The following is a 27,927-nucleotide window of genomic DNA, read 5'->3' as shown; positions in this document are numbered from 1 at the left end:
TTATACTGGGATTAAAAGCTGCTACAGACTGGTTTATACTGGGATTAAAAGCTGTTACAGACTGGTTTATACTGGGATTAAAAGCTGCTACAGACTGGTTTATACTGGGATTAAAAGCTGCTACAGACTGGTTTATACTGGGATTAAAAGCTGCTACAGACTGGTTTATACTGGGATTAAAAGCTGCTACAGACTGGTTTATACTGGGATTAAAAGCTGGAACAGACTGGTTTATACTGGGATTTAAAGCTGCTACAGACTGGTTTATACTGGGATTAAAAACTGCTACAGACTGGTTTATACTGGGATTAAAAGCTGCTACAGACTGGTTTATACTGGGATTAAATGCTGCTACAGACTGGTTCATACTGGGATTAAAAACTGTTACAGACTGGTTCATACTGGGATTAAAAGCTGTTACAGACTGGTTCATACTGGGATTAAAAGCTGTTACAGACTGGTTTATACTGGGATTAAAAGCTGTTACAGACTGGTTTATACTGGGATTAAAAGCTGTTAAGGTCTGGTTTATACTGGGATTAAAAGCTGCTACAGACTGGTTTATACTGGGATTAAAAGCTGTTACAGACTGGTTTATACTGGGATTAAAAGCTGTTACAGACTGGTTTATACTGGGATTAAAAGCTGCTACAGACTGGTTTATACTGGGATTAAAAGCTGTTACAGACTGGTTTATACTGGGATTAAAAGCTGCTACAGACTGGTTTATACTGGGATTAAAAGCTGCTACAGACTGGTTTATACTGGGATTAAAAGCTGCTACAGACTGGTTTATACTGGGATTAAAAGCTGTTACACACTGGTTTATACTGGAATTAAAAGCTGCTACAGGCTGGTTTATACTGGGATTAAAAGTTGCTACAGACTGATTTATACTGGGATTAAAAGCTGCTACAGACTGGTTTATACTGGGATTAAAAGCTGTTACAGACTGGTTTATACTGGGATTAAAAGCTGGAACAGACTGGTTTATACTGGGATTAAAAGCTGTTACAGACTGGTTTATACTGGGATTAAAAGCTGCTACAGACTGGTTTATACTGGGATTAAAAGCTGCTATACACTGGTTTATACTGGGATTAAAAGCTGCTACAGACTGGTTTATACTGGGATTGAAAGCTGTTACAGACTGGTTTATACTGGGATTAAAAGCTGTTACAGACTGGTTTATACTGGAATTAAAAGCTGCTACAGACTGGTTTATACTGGGATTAAAAGCTGCTACAGACTGGTTTATACTGGGATTAAAAGCTGTTACAGACTGGTTTATACTGGGATTAAAAGCTGCTACAGACTGGTTTATACTGGGGTTAAAAGCCTTAATGTGCTGGAGTTGTACATTAAGAATAAACATAAACACACTAAATAAAGCAGACTGGAAGCGGTTTGTTTACAGGTGACAGGTGTGAACCCTGCATGTCTGCTAGAAGCTTGAGCTGCTGTATTGATCAGTGTTCATTAGTATCAATTGATTGGTCTCCACTGCTGCTGAAGAAATCAGAGGACACAACTTTTCATTCTTTCTGGTCGGCTGCAGCGGAGCCACCTGTCAACTCTTTACCTTCAGACCTCCTGTCTCAGCACGCAGGCCAATCCCATGATGCATTGCAGGACAACGTGAGCGTCCTGAGCTTTGCTCAAATCCTACTTGGTTTTGAAAAGAATCGTAGCAGCTGTGAGCTGGTCGGCCTCCTGACTCTACTAACCTTCCTCCCAGAGACAGCTCAAGGTGGAGTATCAGCCAGTTATATCACATTTGTCACGTCTTCAGTTGACCAATCAGATTCATCCATTGACTCATTCATTGTGTTGGAGTTGAGTGACGGTTTTCTGGACCATCAGCATCTTCAGACCTCTGTTGGTGACCTTGTTGCTCAGACTGATGATCGGGCTGAACCGTCCTTCATCAGGACACGGGCAGAGGTTTAACCCGCCGGGGTCCTTCATCAGGACACGGGCAGAGGTTTAACCCGGCAGAGGTTCCCCAGTGGGTTTCAGCCGCTGAGCATCAGCGAGCCTGAGGCCTTAGCATCCATTACAACCCAGATCCTACTTAAGATCTCAGATCAGGTCCCAGCCCAGATGACAGTTAGCATGAAGTTCCATGCTAACAGATTCATGCTAACAGCTAACAGATTGTGGGTATACACTGGCTGATATTCAGGCCTGTGGGGCCACGGTGACACAGCTCTGGTCTTATGGCAGCAGGTTCTCCTGTGGAAAAGTACCCGATGAAGGTCGTCCTCACACTGTTTTACCACAGGTTGTAGAGCTGAAGTAAGGCCAGAGGGATGTGTATTACTTGCTGCTTCTCCTTGCAGTGAAAGAGCCTTTTCCCCTCCCTGCAGCTCCCCTCCATGTTTCCTCCTCAGCAGGTCTCCTTGTGGAGGGTTTCCTCATCCCTGGGTTGTGCTCTGTGTTTCCTGCAGGAGAAGGAAGGCCGGCATCCTGCCCAGCCTGGAGGACCTGCTCTTCTACACCATCGCTGAGGGCCAGGAAAAAATCCCTGCACACAAATTCACCACAGTAAGTTGAGTCAGGAGCCTTTATCCACGGGAACGTGTCGGCTTTCCATAACTGCTCTATAAAAAGAGAAACTGTGGTTAGCATCATGGAAACAATGCTGCCACCAAGACGGCTAGAACAGGTTTGGACAGAAATCCTGCAGCCATTTTTAAGTTGGAACGCAGTGAAACCTACATGAAAGCAGAATCTCAGCCCATAATTTCTTCCCAGTAGAAGGTCCCTAACCTACCCATTAGGGTTACCCTGACCTAACCTGGAGATTCCTGGAAAACCTGGAGTCTGACCTAAACCTGGAGAGTTGCACTGAGGTAGTGAATGTTTCTTCTTCTCCTCACTGATGGTTTCCATGTTAGTTGAGGAACTTGAGCCTGAAATGTGAGGTGCAGATACCTGCCTTGCCTTGTCTATCCCCGGCTGGTTGAACTGCGGTAGATTTTCACGGCTAGTTACTCTGTGGATGTCTTTTCTGGTCCTAATCCTGATGGTTTCCTCCCCTCGCAGGCTCTGAAAGCAACGGGACTTCGTACAGGAGACCCCCGGCTGAAGGAGTGCATGGAGATGCTGAAGGTGACTCTGAAGACCACGTCGGACGGAGCGCTAGACCGACACCTCTTTAAGAAGTATGCTTTCCTTCACTGTTTCATGCTAAATATTTGCTTCGACACCCATGAAGAACGCTGTGTTTGTTTTAACTTGATGCAGCTTTTTCCTTAAAAGAGCAGGCGGTCTAGACGATGATGAAGGCCCAAAACAATTTCAAGTCTTTGTTTGACGAAGATGGCCAACGGACATCCCTGGGTTAAAAGTGACAGATGTACTACGAAGCTGCTACGTACAAGCTGATTGGTTCCAAAAGCAGATGACATCATCAGAATAATAATAACAATCAATACATAAAACAAAAACAAAGGAAGATTAAAAACATCTGTTTAAAATATTTCATGGACCATGTTTAAAGAACAGCCAAATCATCATCATCATCATTAATATCTATAATATTCTTCATCATCATCATTAATAATCATAATAATATTCTTCATCATCATCATCATTAATAATCATAATAATATTCTTCATCATCTCATCATTAATAATCATAATAATATTCTTCATCATCATCATCATTAATAATCATAATATTCTTCATCATCATCATTAATAATCATAATAATATTCTTCATCATCATCATCATCATTAATAATCATAATATTCTTCATCATCATCATTAATATCATAATATTCATCATCATCATTAATATCATAATAATATTCTTCATCATCATCATCATTAATAATCATAAAGATATTCTTCATCATCATCATCATCATTAATAATCATAATATTCATCATCATCATTAATAATCATAATAATATTCTTCATCATCATCATTAATAATCATAAAGATATTCTTCATCATCATCATCATTAATAATCATAATAATATTCATCATCATCATCATTAATAATCATAATAATATTCTTCATCATCATCAGCATTAATAATCATAATATTCTTCATCATCATCATCATCATTAATAATCATAATAATATTCTTCATCATTATCATCATTAATAATCATAATATTCATCATCATCATCATCATTAATAATCATAATAATATTCTTCATCATCATCACCATTAATAATCATAATATTCTTCATCATCATCATTAATAATCATAATAATATTCATCATCATCATTGATAATCATAATAATATTCTTCATCATCATCATTAATAATCATAATATATTCATCATCATCATCATCATTAATAATCATAATATATTCTTCATCATCATCATTAATAATCATAAAGATATTCTTCATCATCATCATCATCATTATAATCATAATAATATTCTTCATCATCATCATCGTTATTAATAATCATAATAATATTCTTCATCATCATCACTATCATTAATAATCATAATATACATCATCATCATCATCATTAATAATCATAATAATATTCTTCATCATCATCATCGTTATTAATAATCATAATAATATTCTTCATCATCATCACTATCATTAATAATCATAATATACATCATCATCATCATCATTAATAATCATAATAATATTCTTCATCATCATCATCATTAATAATCATAATAATATTTTTCATCATCATCACCATCATTAATAATCATAATATTCATCATCATCATCATCATTAATAATCATAATATTCTTCATCATCATCATTAATAATCATAAAGATATTCTTCATCATCATCATCATTAATAATCATAATAATATTCTTCATCATCATCATCATCATTAATAATCATAATATTCATCATCATCATCATCATCATTAATAATCATAATAATATTCTTCATCATCATCACCATCATTAATAATCATAATATTCATCATCATCATCATTAATAATCATAAAGATATTCATCATCATCATCATCATCATTAATAATCATAATATTCATCATCATCATCATCATTAATAATCATAACGATATTCATCATCATCATCATCATTAATAATCATAACGATATTCATCATCATCATCATCATCATCATCATTAATAATCATAATAATATTCTTCATCATCATCATTAATAATCATAATATTCATCATCATCATCATCATTAATAATCATAATAATATTCTTCATCATCATCATTAATAATAATAATATTCATCATCATCATTAATAATCATAATAATATTCTTCATCATCATCATCATTAATAATCATAATAATATTCTTCATCATCATCACCATCATTAATAATCATAATATTCATCATCATCATCATCATTAATAATCATAAAGATATTCTTCATCATCATCATCATCATTAATAATCATAATAATATTCTTCATCATCATCATCGTTATTAATAATCATAATAATATTCTTCATCATCTTCACTATCATTAATAATCATGATATACATCATCATCATCATCATTAATAATCATAATAATATTCTTCATCATTATCATCATTAATAATCATAATATTCATCATCATCATCATCATTAATAATCATAATAATATTCTTCATCATCATCACCATCATTAATAATCATAATATTCATCATCATCATCATCATTAATAATCATAATATTCTTCATCATCATCATTAATAATCATAAAGATATTCTTCATCATCATCATCATCATTAATAATCATAATATTCATCATCATCATCATCATTAATAATCATAATATTCATCATCATCATCATCATTAATAATCATAATAATATTCTTCATCATCATCATCATTAATAATCATAATAATATTCTTCATCATCATCACCATCATTAATAATCATAAAGATATTCATCATCATCATCATCATTAATAATCATAAAGATATTCATCATCATCATCATCATTAATAATCATAATAATATTCATCATCATCATCATCATTAATAATCATAACGATATTCATCATCATCATCATCATCATCATCATCATTAATAATCATAATATTCATCATCATCATCATCATTAATAATCATAATATTCATCATCATCATCATCATTAATAATCATAATATTCATCATCATCATCATCATTAATAATCATAAAGATATTCATCATCATCATCATCATTAATAATCATAATAATATTCTTCATCATCATCATCATTAATAATCATAATAATATTCTTCATCATCATCACCATCATTAATAATCATAATATTCATCATCATCATCGTCATTAATAATCATAATATTCTTCATCATCATCATTAATAATCATAAAGATATTCTTCATCATCATCATCATCATTAATAATCATAATAATATTCTTCATCATCCTCATTAATAATCATAATAATATTCATCATCATCATCATCATTAATAATTATAAAGATATTCATCATCATCATCATCATCATTAATAATCATAATAATATTCTTCATCATCATCATTAATAATCATAATATTCATCATCATCATCATCATTAATAATCATAATATTCTTCATCATCATCATCATCATTAATAATCATAATAATATTCTTCATCATCATCATCATTAATAATCATAATAATATTCTTCATCATCATCACCATCATTAATAATTATAATATTCATCATCATCATCATCATTAATAATCATAATATTCTTCATCATCATCATTAATAATCATAAAGATATTCATCATCATCATCATCATTAATAATCATAATAATATTCTTCATCATCATCATCATTAATAATCATAATAATATTCTTCATCATCATCACCATCATTAATAATCATAATATTCATCATCATCATCATCATTAATAATCATAATATTCTTCATCATCATCATTAATAATCATAAAGATATTCTTCATCATCATCATCATCATTAATAATCATAATAATATTCTTCATCATCATCATTAATAATCATAATAATATTCATCATCATCATCATCATTAATAATTATAAAGATATTAATCATCATCATCATCATCATCATCATTAATAATCATAATAATATTCTTCATCATCATCATTAATAATCATAATATTCATCATCATCATCATCATTAACAATCATAATATTCTTCATCATCATCATCATCATTAATAATCATAATAATATTCTTCATCATCATCATCATTAATAATCATAATAATATTCTTCATCATCATCACCATCATTAATAATCATAATATTCATCATCATCATCATCATTAATAATCATAATATTCTTCATCATCATCATTAATAATCATAAAGATATTCTTCATCATCATCATCATCATTAATAATCATAATAATATTCTTCATCATCATCATTAATAATCATAATATTCTTCATCATCATCATCATCATTAATAATCATAATAATATTCTTCATCATCATCATCGTCATTAATAATCATATTCATCATGTCCAGGACGGTCAGACAGTTTCCTCCTGCAGACCATCTACAGTGGTGCTCCTCCTCCTCCTGCTGCTCCTGCTCAGGGTGGGTTCGGCAGGAGGGTGGAGGTGATGGAGGAGCATCTAGTTTAATGCAGCTGTTATAAAACTGGTGAACATGCTGATCACAGCACCGACTGGTACGGCGTCCTCCACCTCCTCCATCAGGAGCATTCATGCTTGGGAGGCTGCAGTGAGGTGAGTTTGTCCACATGACAACTCCTGAGAAGACGGGAACCAGCTGCTCCGGGTCTGGATCCACTCAGAACCGGCTGCTCCGTGTCTGGATCTCCATCTTCCAACAGGAAACGTGAAATCCTAAGTGTCATGTTGTGGTGGCGGGGAGGACCAGAGGCAGGAACACGTTTTAATCCAGACTCAGGAACCACAAGGATCGGACTAGAACCCAAGGGGCTGTAACAGGAACTCAGCTAAGGAGAAGCAGGTGGAGTGGGTTACAGGGAGATCCAGGTGAGCTAGTGAACAGGAAGATAAAACAATGCAACAAACCAGAGAAGAAACTACCAAAATAAAACAGGAAACCAGACAATGAACACAGGACGGTAAAACACACAAAACAAACAGCCATGACACCAAGTCCATGTATGTTCTGCTCCAGGCTGTCTGCATGTTTAAACTTTGCCCACCTGGCAGGTGTGTCCAGAGCAACATCGTCCTCCTCACCCAGGCCTTCAGGAAGAAGTTCGTCATCCCAGACTTCCAGTCCTTCTGCGCTCATATTGATGATCTCTATGACAACGCCAAAAACCTGCCTGGAGGCCAGGTAGGTGGAGACGGACTCAGAGACATGGAGACACTGAGCTTCACACTCTGGAGACAATAAATAAATTCATGTTTTACTTCAAATAAACAAACAATGAACCTGAACACAGTAAAACCAGCATTTACTGCCCCTGCTTCCCCTTTATCAATAAACAATAATCACTATGTCTTCCTGTTTAGATTAGCCCTGTTCTTCTTTACAGACGGCTTTATATTATATTATATTATTATTATATTAAAATTATATTATATTATATTATAATTATATTATATTGTATTATATTATAATTATATTATATTATATTATATTATTATTATATTAAAATTATATTATATTATATTATAATTATATTATATTGTATTATATTATAATTATATTATATATTATATTATATTATATTATATTATATTATATTATTATATTATATTATAATTATATTATATTATATTATTATTATATTAAAATTATATTATATTATATTATATTATAATTATATTATATTGTATTATATTATAATTATATTATATTATATATTATATTATATTATATTATATTACATTATTATTATATTAAAATTATATTATATTATATTGTATTATATTATAATTATATTATATATTATATTATATTATTATTATATTATATTATATTATATTATATTATTATTATATTATAATTATATTATATTATATTGTATTATATTATAATTATATTATATATTATATTATATTATTATTATATTATATTATAATTATATTATATTATTATTATATTATAATTATATTATATCATATTATAATTATATTATAATTATATTATATTATATTATAATTACATTATATTATATTATATTTATACTCGTTTCTGTACCCTGTACACACCACATATAGAGGACGTGATCAGACCAACATGTAGGAACAGCGGTAGGTTCGTCCTCGTCCCACCAGCTTACATAAAGCACATTATTGATTAGAGGTGAGTGGGCGGACCCTGGTCCTCCAGGGTCCTGCTCCAGCAGCCTATCAGGTTCTGCTCAGTGACTCGTTGGTCTGAACCAGATGGTTCTGGACTAACTCCTCTCCTGTTGAACTGAACCAGGTGTGTAAATCATCTCTGGATAATCCAGAGTAAATGAAGTGATAGGACCACACGTCAGAAAGCCTTTTTTTCTACTTCCTGCTGTAGGTGGCGGACTACATTCCCCAGCTGGCCCGCTTCAGTCCTGACCTGTGGGCTGTGGCTCTGTGCACCGTGGACGGACAAAGGTAGGACGTCCAGGTTTCCGTCCAGTCCATCCTCTCTGTGTGAAGCTTAGGTTTAGTTTTCCTAAGCAGCACCTCCACCTGCAGGGAGGTGTCCGCCGGTCTGTTCTGGTCTCTGGTTTCAGACCAGGTCTCTAACAGACCGGAGCGCCGTGTGAAGACTTAGTTAACCCTGCTGCAGTGTACCGCCTCAGGCCAGGGAAGTCTTCTCCCTGAAACTGGTGGAAGAACAACACAGATTCATTCCCTTCATTGGGATCTTTCTCTCGACTTCAGGCTGAATCAAAACGACCAAATATGGAATTATTTAAATTACTTTAACCCTTTAAACTGGTTTCATGATGTCACCGTTTGTATGAAAAAAGCCATTCCCATTATTTTTGGAAGATGGACGGACGGAGCAGAGGGTCCAGCAGATCCTTCACCTGCGGCCTTAGGTTGGCTAAGACCAGCACCTTCTGGACCTGATCCCATCCAGACCTGCAACCTTCCTCTGCTGTAGTTTCTCCATCTGCCTCCAACCTGGCCTCTCATCATCAAGCGGGGGAGGTATGGGAGTCGTCCGAGGAGGAGGAGAGGGGGTGGGTCAGGTTGTGAAGTGGAGAGACCAGGCAGCCAGGACAGACCTGAACCCATCAGGTCTGTCCTGGCTGCCTGCCTGCTGGTCTCCATGACAACAGACATCATGTGATGAAGGTTATTTAACCCTTTAAACAGCACAGCAGGATTTACAGGGTTAAAAGAACATTTGCGGGTTTGGTAGTTTTGATTCTGGCTGAAGTGGATGAAAATATGTTCTTAATATTTTAGATTTAAAAAAAGGATATTGATCTTTTTTGTCCTCTAATAAGCAGACAAGATGGTAAATTTGTCTAACAGACTTTAACAAAACTGAGATCAGAGTTCTTCAAGTGGAACATGTTCTCTTCCCGTACGGGGAAGGGACCAGAATAGAGGCCAGAACCTGGAGTAAAACAGACCAGAGAGGGGAAAAGGTCCATGATGACCTACAAGGGTTAAAGGTCGGAGATGTGAGCCAGCAGCCTTCATAAAGCTCAGCCTGTAAACCTGAACATCTGTTGCAGGCACACCGTCGGCGACACCAAGGTTCCCTTCTGTCTGCAGTCCTGCGTCAAGCCGCTGAAATACGCCATCGCCGTCCACGACCACGGCACCGAGTACGTTCACCGCTTCATCGGCAAGGAGCCCAGCGGCCTGAGGTTCAACAAGCTCTTCCTGAACGAGGACGGTGAGGAACCCTCTCCTCTGGTTCACGTCTCAGCGGGATTCAGTCTCTTGGCTGTAAGAGGATCCATCCCATGGCCTGGTTGCCATGGAGATGTGATACTGAGCTCTGTAGGGGAAGCACAGAGCTTTTACAGTGAAACAGGCTGCAGGAATGTTTCCCACAGAGCTGAAGAAGAGGAAAGGTCAGCGCAGGGGGCGGTTACCCTGGTGCTGTTAGTGTAGCTGGTTCAACGCCCTGCCGCTGCTGTCCAGCCTGGTAACGTCTCTGGTTTCCTTCCTGTTTGTCATGTGACTGGACAGGAAGTCGCAGCCGGAGGACGGCGTGTTTACAGGATGTCCACTGTGTGTTTTCCTGATGTTCCCTCAGCTTGTCGCTGTGTGTATTTGACCTAAAAGCTTCTGTTATCCTGCAGATAAACCCCACAACCCCATGGTCAACGCCGGCGCCATCGTCTGCACCTCCCTCATTAAGGTGAGCTGCGTGTTCTTCTTCTGCTGTAGATTTCTGATGAGTCTAGAGATATTTCCTGTTTCCTCTCTTGTCTCTGTAACGTGGAAAAATGGAATTTTTCCCCTGGTGACTGTACACACTCAGATTAAAGTGATAGATAATCAGGCTGGAAGGGGATTTGGTTGAAAGCATCATCACTGAAGAGCAGAGCCTTCCTCTCCAGTCTGCTCATTAAACAGAGCTTTAATCATGGAAGTGCTTCCTGTTACCTGAACCCATCCTCGTCTGGGAGCTTCCTAGAAAACCTGAACACCACCTGCTGATCCTGGGACGCCATCTCAGGTGAACAGTGTCAGCAGGAGTCCTCGGGTTTTCCCAGAGAGCGTCATAATCACACACATGAACTCACTGCAGGCAGGAAAGTCCACATGCAAGTCGATGCAGGACATTTCCACCTGCTTTCCTCCAGCACAATCATTTTTCCACACCTGTAATGTCAGGATGTACCTTCACATTGGATTAAATACGGTACATGGATGTTTTTAATCCCACTTCTCAGATTATTAGATAATCCCTGCTGCTCCGCTCTGGGCGGCTCTCTCTGATTGGCTTCTGATGCAGTCCAGCCTTCCAGCACCCTGACCAGCTGCAGGACTCAGACTCATGTTTGCTGTGAATCTGGTGTCATGTTGGTGGGGATGGAGCCAGAGGATGCTGAGGGTGGTGTCCAGCTCCGGTCCTGCAGGTTTTAGATGTTTCCTGATCGAGCACGCCTGGCTCAGATGAAATGTGTCTCATGTCGACCCATTAATCCAATTCAGGTGCTGGTTGAGTCCAGGAACAACACTGGGCAGCCCTGGCCCCAGTATTCCATCAGAGACACGGTCCATCACAGCGACGTCAGCCTCCTCCTCCAGGTCACGTTGTCATGGATGCGATGCGTTTGTGTAGTTTAACACCACTGATAAAAACTCAGATCCTGTAAAACCTGCCAGGAGCTGCTGGAGTGTTCCAGGAGTGAACTCCACATTGTGGGATTTGGGATTAAAACCCCTGGACCTCTGGGCCCAGGTTCAAACGTAATCTGATCGGATCGGATTGGAGCAAATCGTGAAAATTGGTTGTTCAAAAGGGAAAGGATTCTGAAATCGGGCTGGATTATGTAATCCAATCCTAGTTATGATCCGGATAAAAACCTTTTGAGTAGGATCTGGATAACTTTGATCCTAGAAAACAGGATGATCCTGATCCCACCAGGGGCGGGACTTCAAGCTGGATTTCAGGAAGAAAATGTGTTAAAACCTCAAACTTGATGAGATAATAGAAGTTTCTAGTCGGTGCGTGTGCTGATGTTTACGTTGCGTGTTCAACCACCCCACGGATTAAGTAGCAGGGACTCCCATTGGAAATGACAAGATCCTGTTCCCATGAAATACACCCCAAACATTTCAATATCACACAAATGATCTATTTTCCTTCATTCATCGCTACGTAGAGTTAATACTGGGATTAAAAGCTGCTACAGACTGGTTTATACTGGGATTAAAAGCTGCTACAGACTGGTTTATACTGGGATTAAAAGCTGCTACAGACTGGTTTATACTGGGATTAAAAGCTGCTACAGACTGGTTTATACTGGAATTAAAAGCTGTTACAGACTGGTTTATACTGGGATTAAACGCTGCTACAGACTGGTTTATACTGGGATTAAAAGCTGCTACAGACTGGTTTATACTGGGATTAAAAGCTGCTACAGACTGGTTTATACTGGGATTAAAAGCTGCTACAGACTGGTTTATACTTGGGATTAAAAGCTGCTACAGACTGGTTTATACTGGGATTAAAAGCTGCTACAGACTGGTTTATACTGGGATTAAAAGCTGCTACAGACTGGTTTATACTGGGATTAAAAGCTGCTACAGACTGGTTTATACTTGGGATTAAAAGCTGCTACAGACTGGTTTATACTTGGGATTAAAAGCTGCTACAGACTGGTTTATACTGGGATTAAAAGCTGCTACAGACTGGTTTATACTGGGATTAAAAGCTGCTACAGACTGGTTTATACTGGGATTAAAAGCTGCTACAGACTGGTTTATACTGGGATTAAAAGCTGCTACAGACTGGTTTATACTGGGATTAAAAGCTGTTACAGACTGGTTTATACTGGGATTAAAAGCTGGAACAGACTGGTTTATACTGGGATTAAAAGCTGTTACAGACTGGTTTATACTGGGATTAAAAGCTGCTACAGACTGGTTTATACTGGGATTAAAAGCTGCTACAGACTGGTTTATACTGGGATTAAAAGCTGCTACAGACTGGTTTATACTTGGGATTAAAAGCTGCTACAGACTGGTTTATACTTGGGATTAAAAGCTGCTACAGACTGGTTTATACTGGGATTAAAAGCTGCTACAGACTGGTTTATACTGGATTAAAAGCTGCTACAGACTGGTTTATACTGGGATTAAAAGCTGCTACAGACTGGTTTATACTGGGATTAAAAGCTGCTACAGACTGGTTTATACTGGGATTAAAAGCTGTTACAGACTGGTTTATACTGGGATTAAAAGCTGGAACAGACTGGTTTATACTGGGATTAAAAGCTGTTACAGACTGGTTTATACTGGGATTAAAAGCTGCTACAGACTGGTTTGTACTGGGATTAAAAGCTGCTACAGACTGGTTTATACTGGGATTAAAAGCTGCTACAGACTGGTTTATACTGGGATTAAAAGCTGCTACAGACTGGTTTATACTGGGATTAAAAGCTGTTACAGACTGGTTTATACTGGGATTTAAAGCTGTTACAGACTGGTTTATACTGGGATTAAAAGCTGTTACAGACTGGTTTATACTGGGATTAAAAGCTGCTACAGACTGGTTTATACTGGGATTAAAAGCTGCTACAGACTGGTTTATACTGGGATTAAAAGCTGCTACAGACTGGTTTATACTGGGATTAAAAGCTGCTACAGACTGGTTTATACTGGGATTAAAAGCTGCTACAGACTGGTTTATACTGGGATTAAAAGCTGTTACAGACTGGTTTATACTGGGACTAAAATCTGTTACAGACTGGTTTATACTGGGATTAAAAGCTGGAACAGACTGGTTTATACTGGGACTAAAAGCTGCTACAGACTGGTTTATACTGGGACTAAAAGCTGCTACAGACTGGTTTATACTGGGATTAAAAGCTGCTACAGACTGGTTTATACTGGGATTAAAATCTGCTACAGACTGGTTTATACTGGGATTAAAAGCTGCTACAGACTGGTTTATACTGGGATTAAAAGCTGCTACAGACTGGTTTATACCGGGATTAAAAGCTGCTACAGACTGGTTTATACTGGGATTAAAAGCTGCTACCCACTGGTGTATACTGGGATTTAAAGCTGCTGCAGACTGGTTTATACTGGTTTTCTACTGGGGTTAAAAGCTCCAGCTGGGTTATATTGAAATAAAGAGAAATAGAAAATGACTTCTGGAATTTTAAGGGTTAAGGATGTCCATTGATCTGCTGATGAAACCGGGTCCATTCGGTCTGTGTGCATGCAACCCTCACTTCATATGTTCTGTACTGTTTTATGGCTACTTGTGTGGTTTTATGTGTTGTTGCATATTTTCCAGCATTAGGATCTTTGGGAAATTATGAGCACATCAACAGGTCAATGACGTTGGTAACTTTCCTTTTTTAAATCATTTTTCCCTCTGTGTTCTGGATTTGTGACACATGCATTCTCTAAATCTGTTCATACACCTGGATGATAAACAGGAAATTAAAACTGGTTTCACGTTGTTCCTCTGCACATTATTTTTTGTTTGTGCTTTCAGAATAGTGCTCATTGCCTTGGTCAAATAAAGCTGTCTCATTATTAAATGAGACCAGATACTAAGTTTTTACATCAGAGATCCCAGACTGTGTTCACACTGCAACCTACATGACTAACAGGTCTGAGAGCCTGAGAGGACTCACCAAGGATTTACGGTCACAGTAGAAATATTACTCATTTGTTTAGAATTAATGAGTGAACCAAACCATCAATCTATCCACCCACCGACCCACCTGATACACCAGTACTGGGTGTTCCAGGGTCTCCTCATGTTGGGACGTACCTGGAACACCTCCCCGGGGGGGCGTCCAGGAGGCATCCTGATCAGATGTTAGATCCACCTCTTGTGGCTCCTCTGGATGTGGAGGAGCATCAGCTTTACTCTGATCTTCTCCTAGATGACTGAGCTTCTCTAAAGGAGAGTCCAGACACCCTGAGGAGGAAACTCATTTCAGCTGCTTGTTTTCATGATCTGGTTCTTTCAGTCACTGCCCACAGCTGGTGACCATAAGTGAGGGTAGGAATGTAGATGGACCGGTAAAAATTCTGCATCACTGCGGACGCCGCACCGATCCTCCTGTCCATCCTTCCCTCACTCATGAACAAGACCCTGAGATACATGAACTCCTCCACCTGGGGCAGGACCCTATTGCAGACCCGGAGGGAGCACTCCACCCTTCTCCGGCTAAGGACCATGGTCTCAGACTTGGAGGTGATGATTCTCATCCCAGCCGCTTCACACTCGGCTGCGAATCGCTCCAGTGAGAGCTGAAGATCACGGCCCGATGAAGCCAACAGAACCACATCATCCGCAAAGCGCAGAGACCCAATCCTGAGGCCACCGAACCGGATCCCCTCAACACCTCGGCTGCACCTAGAAATTCTGTCCATAAAGGTTATGAACAGAATCGGTGACAAAGGGCAGCCTTGGTGGAGTCCAACCCGCACTGGAAACAATTCCGATTTAGTGCCAGCAATGCGGACCAAGCTCTGACACCGGTCGTACAGGGACAGCTTGTACAATGGGGTCTGGTACACCGTACTCCCGGGTTACACAATAGAAGGCCTTCTCCAAGTCCAGACAGCACAGGTTGGGTGAACTCCCATGCCACCTCCAAGACCCTGCATAAGTTGTAAAGCTGGTCCACTGTTTCACAACTGGGACAAAAACCACACTGCTCCTCCTCAATCCGAGGTTCGACTATCCAAGGGACCCTCCTCTCAAGCACCCCTGAATAGACCTTACCGGGGAGGCTGAGGAGTGTGATTCCCCTGTAGTTGGAGCACACCCTCCGGTCCCCCTTTTTGAAGAGGGGGACCACCACCCCAGTCTACCAGTCCAGGGGAACTGTCCCTGATGTCCATGTGATGCTGCAGAGGTGTGTCAGCCAAGACAGCCCTACAGCATCCAGAGCCTTGAAGAACTCCGAGTGGCTCTCATCCACCCCCGGGGCCCTGCCGCTGAGGAGCTTTTTAACCACCTAGGAGAGCCTATCCCTGTGTCCCCGACTCTGCTTCCTCATCAGAAGACATCTTGTTGGGTTTGAGAATGTCTCCAAAATATTCCTTCCACCCAATGTCTCAAGTTGAGATCAGCAGCATCTCATCCCCACTGTACACTGTATGGTTAGTGCACTGCTTCTCCCTCCTGAGCCACCAGATACTGGACCAGAATCTCCTCAAATCTATCTGGAAGTCATTCTCCATGGCCTCTCTGAGCTCCTCCCATGCCCAAGTTTTTGCCTTCATGACCGCAGGTACCTGTCAGATGCCTCTAGAGTTGCAATGGCCAAAAAGACCTGTTCGCACTGCTCCTTCAGCTTGATGGCATCCCTAACTGGCAGTGTCCACCAAAAGGTTTGAGGGTTACTGCCAAAACAGGAACCAACCACCTTATGGCCACCGCTTCATAGATCTGCCTTGACAACAAAATATGGTCCACTTGGACTCAATGGCCCCCTTCTCCCTCAGGATGTGGTCAAAGTTCTGAGGTGGGAATTGAAATTCCTCCAGCACTCCATCCAGGGACTCCAAAAGGGGCACATACTGGTTCCAGAGCTGAAGTTGTGTGTTGACATGAGTCCAACCTTATCTAACCAGAACCTCTTGACCTTGCACACCAGCTCAGGCTCCTTACTCACCAGAAAGGTGATGTTTCATATCGCCAGAGCTAGCTTGTGCAGCTGAGGATCAGACCAACAAGGTCTCCTTTGGCCACCACCCATTTTACAATGCACCCAGGCTTGATTTCCTCCCTACAGGTAGCGAGTCCATGTGACGGTGGCAGCCTGTAGCTTCTTTGGGCTTACCCCAGCTGAGGCTCAGGTGTCAAAGCTCGGTCATCAGGCACTCGCTGGGCGAGCTCCCCTCCCAGGCCTGGTTCCAGGAGAGTCCCCTGGTTTCCCTACTCCAGGCGAGATTTGATCTATTCTGGTGTTAGTCAGTCAAGGTCTCTGAATTGCTTTTAGTATAGCCCTTCATTGAGACTACTTTGCCCTAAAAGACCCTACCAGGGACTGATGCCAGAGACAGCACAGCCCTTTGATTAATGGAAGCACCAAAACCCTGCAACCACTGTAAGGTGGCGATTCACAGAGGGGTCACACCATGGTGTTTATCTTCCAGACTAAAACCTTTGCAAATGCTCTTCCTGTTAAAACAGGTGTGACTTGTTGAACATGTGACTTGCAGTGCAGGTAAAACAGGAAGTGGGATGCTATATCGTAGACAAACTCAATGCACACCTGTAGTAGCTTTTCAGTCTGCTTTCTGTCTTGGTTCTTCTTTTGTTCACAAACCCAGAACTGATGAGATGATTTAACAGTTTTATGTCACCTCCATCACTAGCTCGACTCCCACCTCTAATTTGAACTAATTTCTGGGATGCAGTTCTGTCATAACTGACTACCGACAACCGACTGGTGGGAACTGGTTCCTGTTGTAGTTTAATATAGAGACACCGACTGGTGGGAACTGGTTCCTGTTGTAGTTTAATATAGAGACACTGACTGGTGGGAACTGGTTCCTGTTGTAGTTTAATATAGAGACACCGACTGGTGGGAACTGGTTCCTGTTGTAGTTTAATATAGAGACACTAACTGGTGGGAACTGGTTCCTGTTGTAGTTTAATATAGAGACACCGACTGGTGGAAACTGGTTCATGTTGTAGTTTATTATAGAGACACCGACTGGTGGAAACTAGTTCCTGTTGTAGTTTATTGTAGAGACACCGACTGGTGGGAACTGGTTCCTGTTGTAGTTCAATATAGACACACCGACTGGTGGGAACTGGTTCCTGTTGTAGTTTAATATAGAGACACTAACTGGTGGGAACTAGTTCCTGTTGTAGTTTATTATAGAGACACCGACTGGTGGGAACTGGTTCCTGTTGTAGTTTAATATAGAGACACCGACTGGTGGGAACTGGTTCCTGTTGTAGCTTAATATAGAGACACCGACTAGTGGAAACTGGTTCCTGTTGTAGTTTATTATAGAGACACCGACTGGTGGAAACTGGTTCCTGTTGTAGTTTAATATAGAGACACTGACTGGTGGGAACTGGTTCCTGTTGTAGTTTAATATAGAGACACAGACTGGTGAGAACTGGTTCCTGTTGTAGTTTAATATAGAGACACTGACTGGTGGGAACTGGTTCCTGTTGTAGTTTAATATAGAGACACCGACTGGTGGGAACTGGTTCCTGTTGTAGTTTAATATAGAGACACCGACTGGTGGGAACTGGTTCCTGTTGTAGTTTAATATAGAGACACCGACTGGTGGGAACTGGTTCCTGTTGTAGTTTAATATAGAGACACCGACTGGTGGGAACTGGTTCCTGTTGTAGCTTAATATAGAGACACCGACTGGTGGAAACTGGTTCCTGTTGTAGCTTAATATAGAGACACCGACTGGTGGAAACTGGTTCCTGTTGTAGTTTAATATAGAGACACCGACTGGTGGGAACTGGTTCCTGTTGTAGTTTAATATAGAGACACCGACTGGTGGGAACTGGTTCCTGTTGTAGTTTAATATAGAGACACCGACTGGTGGGAACTGGTTCCTGTTGTAGTTTAATATAGAGACACCGACTGGTGGGAACTGGTTCCTGTTGTAGTTTATTATAGAGACACCGACTGGTGGGAACTGGTTCCTGTTGTAGTTTAATATAGAGACACCGACTGGTGGAAACTGGTTCCTGTTGTAGTTTAATATAGAGACACAGACTGGTGAGAACTGGTTCCTGTTGTAGTTTAATATAGAGACACCGACTGGTGGGAACTGGTTCCTGTTGTAGTTTAATATAGAGACACCGACTGGTGGAAACTGGTTCCTGTTGTAGTTTATTACAGAGACACCGACTGGTGGGAACTGGTTCCTGTTGTAGTTTAATATAGAGACACCGACTGGTGGAAACTGGTTCCTATTGTAGTTTAATATTGGTTTTATTCCTCAATAATTTTTCTGCTAATCTCACAACACGTTTGCATCTTTTCTGAGACGATTAAATCTCGAGCTGCTTCTCTTTGTGTTTCAGCAAGGGGCCAGCAACGCTGAGAAATTTGATTACGTGAGTATGACTCCTGACTGATGATGATGATGATGATGATGATGATGAACGAGGCCTAAAGAACCTCTGCTGTGCTCTGCAGGTGATGAACTTCATGAACAAACTGGCAGGGAACGAGTATGTGGGCTTCAGCAACGCCACGTGAGTGATTGATCTTCCTGTGCAGAACCACTGATGGGATTAAACACTGATTCATGCTTTCATTCAGGTTCAGTTTGACTTGATAAGAATTCTGCTGTGTCTACTCAGCTTCCAGTCTGAGCGCGAGTCTGGAGACAGAAACTTTGCCATCGGCTACTATCTGAAGGAGAAGAAGGTGAGAAACAACATGCTGCTTCCACTGGCTTTAGTTTCTGGAGGTTTCTATAGAAAAATAAATGTGTTTCTATCCTTCAGTGTTTTCCAGAGGGGACTGACATGACCTCCATCCTGGACTTTTACTTCCAGGTGAGTCATTGTCACTGCGATTGGTTTATTTCAGAACAGCCAAACCCAGAAATCACCAATCAGAAGATGATGCTGCATAAACACCTGCGTTTACATGTTTGATCAATGTGATGAATCCACCCACCATCCTCTTCATCAGGACCACCGTCTTCTTCATCAGGACCACCGTCTTCTTCATCAGGACCACCATCCTCTTCATCAGGACCACCGTCTTCTTCATCAGGACCACCGTCTTCTTCATCAGGATCACCGTCTTCTTCATCAGGACCAGCATCCTCTTCATCAGGACCACCATCCTCTTCATCAGGACCACCGTTTTCTTCATCAGGACCACCATCCTCTTCATCAGGACCACCGTCTTCTTCATCAGGACCACCGTCCTCTTCATCAGGACCACCGTCTCCTTCATCAGGACCACCGTCTTCTTCATCAGGACCCCCATCCTCTTCATCAGGACCACCGTCTCCTTCACCAGGACCACCATCCTCTTCATCAGGACCACCGTCTTCTTCATCAGGACCACCGTCCTCTTCATCAGGACCACCGTCTTCTTCATCAGGACCACCATCCTCTTCATCAGGACGACCATCTTCTTCATCAGGACCACCGTCCTCTTCATCAGGACCACCGTCTCCTTCATCAGGACCACCATCCTCTTCATCAGGACCACCGTCTTCTTCATCAGGACCACCATCCTCTTCATCAGGACCACCATCCTCTTCATCAGGACCACCATCCTCTTCATCAGGACCGCTGTCCTTTTCATCAGGACCACCATCTTCTTCATCAGGACCACCGTCTTCTTTATCAGGACCACCATCCTCTTCATCAGGACCACCGTCTTCTTCATCAGGACCACTGTCCTCTTCATCAGGACCACCATCTTCTTCATCAGGACCACCATCTTCTTCATCAGGACCACCGTCCTCTTCATCAGGTTTTGCTCCATATTGACATGACAGCATCACACATTTGCTGCAGGTCCATGATGAGAATCTCCCGTTCCACTGCAGTTTCCACCTCATCCTGAAAGCATCGGTTGTCATGACAACGTACATCACCACCTGGTTTGCCTCCTTCTTATTGTTCAGTAGTTCTCAGCCAGGAAAGAGAGAACAAAGTAAAAGAAATGATCAGTGAGCAGCTCAGAGATGAGAGGACGGCTGACGACAGTAACTGTAAAAGATGACACGTATATAGTTCAAGGATCCCGTGCACCACGTAGATCCAGTCTTCATTTGTAGGAGAGTCCACTGTCATCATTTCCTTCTCACCATCTCTCAGTAAAACACTGTGATGAAGAGGATGGTGGGTGTACATCAGCTCATCTCTGGAGTCCCTTCTGGCCTGTAAAGCAGCCATTTAACCTTCTGGTTTCCCTCCATCAGCTCTGCTCCATCGAGGTCACCTGTGAGAGTGCCAGCGTAATGGCGGCGACGCTCGCCAACGGAGGCTTCTGTCCAATCACAGGAGAGCGTGTTCTGAGCCCTGAGGCGGTGCGAAACACTCTGAGTCTGATGCATTCCTGCGGCATGTATGATTTCTCCGGACAGTTTGCTTTCCACGTGAGTATCTCTGCTGGTGCTTCTCTGGAATCCTGATGATGAAGATGATGAAGAACCAGCTCAACCTCCTCTGTTTCAGGTGGGTCTGCCGGCTAAATCCGGAGTAGCCGGTGGGATTCTGCTGGTTGTTCCCAACGTGATGGGCATCATGTGTTGGTCTCCTCCGCTGGACAAGCTGGGCAACAGCGTGAGAGGCATCCAGTTCTGCACGGTAGATAACAAACACCCTGCTGCAGATTAACCCCTAAACCTCCATCAGGTCTCCCCGAGCTCCACCTCCTCCACCAGGAGCGGTGGTGTGTAGCTCTTTGGGTAAATGTGATGGATATTTTACCCTTTAGCTGATCTACGGAAGTTTTCCAGCATTTCTATCCCGTCCAGGAGGTTTACAATCCAGCCACTAAATGTAGTTTTATTCAGAGACTCTATCTGGTAAATCCACAATGATCCATGATAACAGCATTATTTATCACATTTCACCAAAAAAACATCACCATCACTACTATGTTGCTAAGAGACCTCTATTTAGACCTGGACATGATGATGAAGCCACTTCCTGTCAGACTTTCCACCAATCAGAGAGCTTAGATTGACGGTAACGTCCAATCAGGAGCAGCCAAAGATATTTTTTCTCCTGAAAGCCAAGACTTGAGAGAACGATGAGATGAGAAAAGGTTTGGTCACTGTTGATCTGTGTGTTTTTTCTACAAAGTTCTGTTAGTAATAAATTCTGGTCGGCCTTTATGCTGCTAAATCTATTCAAACATTCATTTTACATCATTTTACCTCCCAATCTGACAGCTGCTACAGACTGGTTTATACTGGGATTAAAAGCTGTTACAGACTGGTTTATACTGGGATTAAAAGCTGTTACAGACTGGTTTATACTGGGATTAAAAGCTGCTACAGACTGGTTTATACTGGGATTAAAAGCTGCTACAGACTGGTTTATACTGGGATTAAAAGCTGTTACAGACTGGTTTATACTGGGATTAAAAGCTGCAACACACTGGTTTATACTGGGATTAAAAGCTGCTACAGACTGGTTTATACTGGGATTAAAAGCTGTTACAGACTGGTTTATACTGGGATTAAAAGCTGTTACAGACTGGTTTATACTGGAATTACAAACTGGTTTTCTAATAATAAAACATCGTGGATTGTATGGTATCATTTGTGTTTTATCCATGGTGGACTCATGTTTTTCTTCTCCTCCTCCAGGACCTGGTTTCTCTGTGTAACTTCCACAACTACGACAATCTGAGGCACTTTGCTAAGAAACTGGATCCTCGTAGGGAGGGGGGAGACCAGAGGGTGGGTCTGCTTCTCCTCATCACTGAACACAACAACCATCATGTTGTTCTTTCTTCTTCTGGTGTTTTATCATACAGATTCTCTCTGTCCAGTGTGAAGCTTTAAACATGTGGCGCCACCTGCTGGACGGCTTCTAAATACCACATTCAGTCATTTTATCTACACATACAGGACGTAAACAACAACCTTCATCCACTGTGTTTTCTTTTCCTCCTACGGGAGGATTTTCCCTTTAAAGAACAAGTTTACAGATTACAGTGGCCAATCAGGGCTCAGCAGGTGAGACAGGTGAGCTCTCCTCTTCATCATCATCTTCCTCGTCTGTTTCAGGTGAAGTCGGTCATCAACCTGCTGTTTGCAGCGTACACTGGAGACGTGTCGGCTCTGAGGAGGTACGCAGGCCTCCTCCTTCCTTTACCTCCTCCTCTTCCTCCTCCCTTTACCTCCTTCTCCTCTTTTTCCCTTTACCTCCTCCTCTTCCTCCTCCCTTTACCTCCTTCTCCTCTTCCTCCCTTTACCTCCTCTTCTTTCTCCTCCCTTTACCTCCTCCTCTTCCTCCTCCCTTTACCTCCTTCTCCTCTTTTTCCCTTTACCTCCTCCTCTTCCTCCTCCCTTTACCTCCTTCTCCTCTTCCTCCCTTTACCTCCTCTTCTTTCTCCTCCCTTTACCTCCTCCTCTTCCTCCTCCCTTTACCTCCTTCTCCTCTTTTTCCCTTTACCTCCTCCTCTTCCTCCTCCCTTTACCTCCTTCTCCTCTTCCTCCCTTTACCTCCTCTTCTTTCTCCTCCCTTTACCTCCTCTTCTTTCTCCTCCCTTTACCTCCTCCTCTTTCTCCTCCCTTTACCTCCTTCTCCTCTTCTTCCCTTTACCTCCTCCTCTTCCTCCCTTTACCTCCTCCTCTTCCTCCTCCCTTTACCTCCTCCTTTTCCTCCCTTTACCTCCTTCTCCTCTTCTTCACTTTACCTCCTCCTCTTCCTCCCTTTACCTCCTCCTCTTCCTCCTCCCTTTACCTCCTCCTTTTCCTCCCTTTACCTCCTCCTCCTCGTCCTCCAGGTAACCTCCCCACCTTGTGTCTCTGTCCAGGTTTGCGCTGTCCTCCATGGACATGGAGCAGAGGGACTACGACTCCAGGACGGCGCTCCACGTTGCAGCTGCTGAAGGTGAAGTTCTGAATCTCTGTGGTTCTGCTTCTGGTCCAGTGAGTTGGTGGATCTGATGTCTGGTTTCTGTGTTCAGGACACGCGGAGGTGGTTCGATTCCTGCTGGAGGCCTGTAAAGTCAACCCGGTACCCAGAGACAGGTACCCCCCCCCCCCTTCATTATATTCTATTATTATTTCTACACTTTCTAACCAGATGTTCTAAAAACAAAACGAAGCTCTGCAAGTTATCAATCATGTTAATGTTTTACCCTCCCGGTCCTGTAGTCATCAGGCCGGTGTTTCAGTACAGAGATGGAACCAGGTCCCAGAAAAACCAGAACGGCTTTTCCTCTTCGTCCATGTTCCCTAAAACTCTCTTCAGACACCAGGAAGGATTTCCTGTCCGTTAACTGTGAAGAGTTTCACTTTTTACTTTAAGAGGAGCTGTGGTGACGGCGATAGCCTGGATATGATGTTCCCTCCTTTTCTAACGTCATTTTACCACCAGAACAGGTCCAACCTCACACAGCTTCTAGTTTTATACGAACTCTCCGGCTCAGCAACACCTAACACGTTATTTTCATTAATATCATCATCAGTATTAGTCCAGTCATCATCATCATCATCGGTAGAATCAACATTAATATTATCATCATCAGTATAATTTCTAAGGTCAATAAAGGGGAGACTGAACCATTTGGGGCCCAACTCTGACCCCTGACCCTCTGACCCCTGACCCCCTGACCCCTGACCCCCTGACCCCCTGACCCTTGGGGGTCTCCACATGTAATGTTTACATCACCCACCAATCCCAGATTGATTTTTATTTATTTACTGTTATTAATGTACTTATTTACATATTATATGTTTATCTTTAAGTTATTAGTTTATTTCATGTTTAATTACTTTGTTTTACTTTAGTCTTTATTTTCATTTATTTAGATTTAATGTAATTATGAATAAATGTTGATTCAACTGAAGAATCGTCGTCCTTGCTGCAGGTGGGGGAACACGCCGATGGACGAGGCCGTGCACTTTGGCCACCACGACGTGGTGACCATCCTCCGGGATTACCACAACCAGTACAGCCCCCAGGACAGCAGCCCTGACAAGCAGAGCGCAGAGACCAACCTGGACGGCATGCTGTGAGGGGACGGAGTGGACGGTGAGGACAGGAAGCAGGGGACGGAGTGGACGGTGAGGACAGGAAGCAGAGGACGGAGTGGACGGTGAGGACAGGAAGCAGGGGATAACTGGAAGGAGCTTTCAGCTGAGAGATGGTTCTGTAAAGATGTAAATAATCTTTGTAAACCAAGTCAGCTGATCCGATGTGTATTTGGGGGGGCTGCCCCATCCCCCATGACAAGACCCCCCCTGAAGGGGAAGTTCCCCCTCGTCCTCCTCACCCTGTCCATCAGAGACATTTCCATGTTTTTTCTGGTCCTTCCTGAACCTCTGACTGGGTTTTATTCTGAAGGGTAAAACAGGAAGTAGGAGTGTCGGCTTCCTGCCAGTGGAACCTTTGTGTGTGTGTGTGTGTGTGTGTGTGTGTGTGTGTGTGTGTGTGTGTGTGAGCAGAGGAAGAGGCTGTAAATACGTCCAGGACTGTTATAAAGGTGCCGTATGTAACATCAGTTCAGTGACAGAAAAATGTCATTAAAACAGTTTCTGTTGGTTTTTATTCTCTTTAAATCTTCTCATCGTGGGTCCACTTACATGCAGCTGCCACCATCTTTCCTACGGTAGCTCTGAGTAGACAAACATGAAAATATGGAGGAATTTGTCCACTGACGGCCACCGTCTTTTCACAGCATGTTGTGTCCTTCTCCGCCACTAGATGGCAGTAATTCTACACACTGCACCTTTAAACAGGCACGGCGCTGCCAGACCATGAAGCTTTCAGCAGAAGGAATCTTCCTCTTCCTCGTCAGCTGTTTCCTGTTCAGCCTGATGACAGAGGTCTTCTGGTGGTTTCCAGATGAACCCAGCTGACAGTCAGACCTCTTTGGGTTTAGGCTGTTGTAACTGCACCTGAACGCATCATGGACAAACTGCTGCAAACGCAGCACAGAACAGATTCTAGACATGAAGAATGTCCTGGATGGTCCTGGATGGTCCTGGGTGGTCTTGGGTGCAGAATGAAGCTGATAAAAGTGGAAATGGACGGTGGCAGGTATATGCAGCGATCAGCTGTTCATTCTGCTGCTGGAACATTTTCTCATGTTTCTGATTTTAGTCTTAAGTGGTGTTAAAGTTGTGGATTAAAGTTGTGGATTAAAGTTGTGGATTAAAGTTCTGGATTAAAATCTTCTGAACTGGAAACAGGTGGATTATTTAACTTAATTTATGTGATTTCTGCTTGAATTTCAGATTTGAACTAAAACAGAAAAATCTGGAATTTTTCCTCTGCTGAGGTTTTATGTGAGGATGGAAAAGCTTTGTGGTGAGTGTGTGTTGGTGTGTGATGAGTTCGTGGACACTCAGGAAGGGTTGGGGATGACAGATTTACCCCAGATTGTCTCACTTGTGCACACGTTTTGTGATGTTGGAAGTTTCTGGAGGATCAGCAGGAAGATTTCAGATTCCAGGTCGGACGTCTGCAACGTTCCCTCAGCCAGCAATAAAAGAGAAATGATTGTAGGGAGGAGACAGACCCTGTCCCGGTCCAGTCTGATGGTGTCCCGGTCCGGTCTGATGTGTCCTGGTCCGGTCTGGTGTGTCCTGGTCCGGTCTGATGTGTCCTGGTCCGGTCTGATGTGTCCTGGTCCGGTCTGGTGTGTCCTGGTCCGGTCTGGTGTGTCCTGGTCCGGTCTGATGTGTCCTGGTCCGGTCTGGTGTGTCCTGGTCCGGTCTGGTGTGTCCTGGTCCGGTCTGGTGTTTGTGCTGCTGATTCTGAATGTAACGTGTTTGCTGTCGTTCTTTCTTCTTCATGTGTATTTGACAGATATTTATTTACTCATTAAAAACTTTAATGTTTACCGTCTGTCGTGTTCTGTTCTTTCCTTTGAGGGGACTTTTCATTTATTTATTCATGTTTTAGGGTTAGCAGATGGATCATGGTTTAGGATTCCATCTGGAATTGGAAAGCATATTTTGATCGAGGTGTGTAGAAGCAAGGAACAGTTGACCCCCTTGCAGCCATCTTGCCCATTACCAGAACCACTTCCTGTAGTTATAAAATGCCACTGCTGCCAGGAGAAGAGAGGAGTTTTCTGCAGCAACATTTGTGTCTCTGGATTAGACAGTAAGTTAGCTTCGGCAAGCTAGGTGGGCTAGGTTTTACCTAGCCTAGCGCCTCATCGTATCGTAAACTTAGGAGATATGCTAACCTTTGAGCTAGTCCTGGAAATGACAATCTGGAACCACATGGTCTCATTCCATATTCTCATCTATAGCCATGACTGACAGCTTCCTGTCCCCACACACTTACTTCCTTTTTCAGCACAGGGTTACACACTCACTGTTGCAGGGGCTGAGAGAGGAGGGCCGTTTAGGCCGTCTAGCCCAAACTGTCTGTAACCCATCTGGGTGTCAAACTGAACAGTGATGTTAATCTAGACGGTGCAGTGGTGATAAGCAACTTTAATCATGGGACAGTCATCCATGCTTTCATCGCAACACGGCTGCATTACTGCGACACATCCCGTGTCCAGCCGGTCAGGTAACGGAGGAGAGACAGCACGTTTCTCCTGGCTTAGCTTCACTGGCTTTCTGGGCTTTTTAGGGCCCATTTTGAAATTCTTGGATTTGTTTTTAAGACCTCTTACCCCGGCCTTCCTCTCTGAGCTGAGCTTTGTGGTGGCAGCTTCTCGGTTCTGGACT

The 27,927-nt window shown here is 41.7% G+C and overlaps 1 protein-coding gene across 2 annotated transcripts in view; it reads left to right on the top strand.

The window, feature by feature from the left end:
- Positions 1-27,083, top strand: part of LOC121635782 (glutaminase kidney isoform, mitochondrial-like) — a 36,088-nt gene extending 9,005 nt beyond the window's left edge. The window contains exons 2-18 of one of the 2 annotated variants that reach the window (XM_041979113.1): positions 2,451-2,547; positions 3,049-3,167; positions 8,143-8,272; positions 9,458-9,537; positions 10,620-10,783; positions 11,196-11,254; positions 19,607-19,639; positions 19,722-19,780; positions 19,889-19,955; positions 20,036-20,086; positions 21,475-21,651; positions 21,731-21,862; positions 22,873-22,965; positions 23,296-23,357; positions 24,048-24,124; positions 24,201-24,264; positions 25,107-27,083. In XM_041979113.1, coding sequence (XP_041835047.1) covers positions 2,451-2,547; positions 3,049-3,167; positions 8,143-8,272; positions 9,458-9,537; positions 10,620-10,783; positions 11,196-11,254; positions 19,607-19,639; positions 19,722-19,780; positions 19,889-19,955; positions 20,036-20,086; positions 21,475-21,651; positions 21,731-21,862; positions 22,873-22,965; positions 23,296-23,357; positions 24,048-24,124; positions 24,201-24,264; positions 25,107-25,254 — 1,612 coding nt within the window. In that variant the 3' untranslated portion in view covers positions 25,255-27,083. Of the gene's footprint in view, positions 1-2,450; positions 2,548-3,048; positions 3,168-8,142; positions 8,273-9,457; positions 9,538-10,619; positions 10,784-11,195; positions 11,255-14,879; positions 14,920-19,606; positions 19,640-19,721; positions 19,781-19,888; positions 19,956-20,035; positions 20,087-21,474; positions 21,652-21,730; positions 21,863-22,872; positions 22,966-23,295; positions 23,358-24,047; positions 24,125-24,200; positions 24,265-25,106 lie in introns of those variants that run through there. The other variant, XM_041979114.1, reaches the window with a different exon arrangement.
- The last annotated feature ends 844 nt before the right edge of the window (positions 27,084-27,927 follow it).

Source organism: Melanotaenia boesemani, chromosome 24 (assembly GCF_017639745.1).
Source record: "Melanotaenia boesemani isolate fMelBoe1 chromosome 24, fMelBoe1.pri, whole genome shotgun sequence".
Lineage (NCBI taxonomy): Eukaryota > Metazoa > Chordata > Actinopteri > Atheriniformes > Melanotaeniidae > Melanotaenia > Melanotaenia boesemani.
Note: the sequence above shows the minus strand (reverse complement) of the source record. Positions and strands in the feature narration are given on the sequence as shown.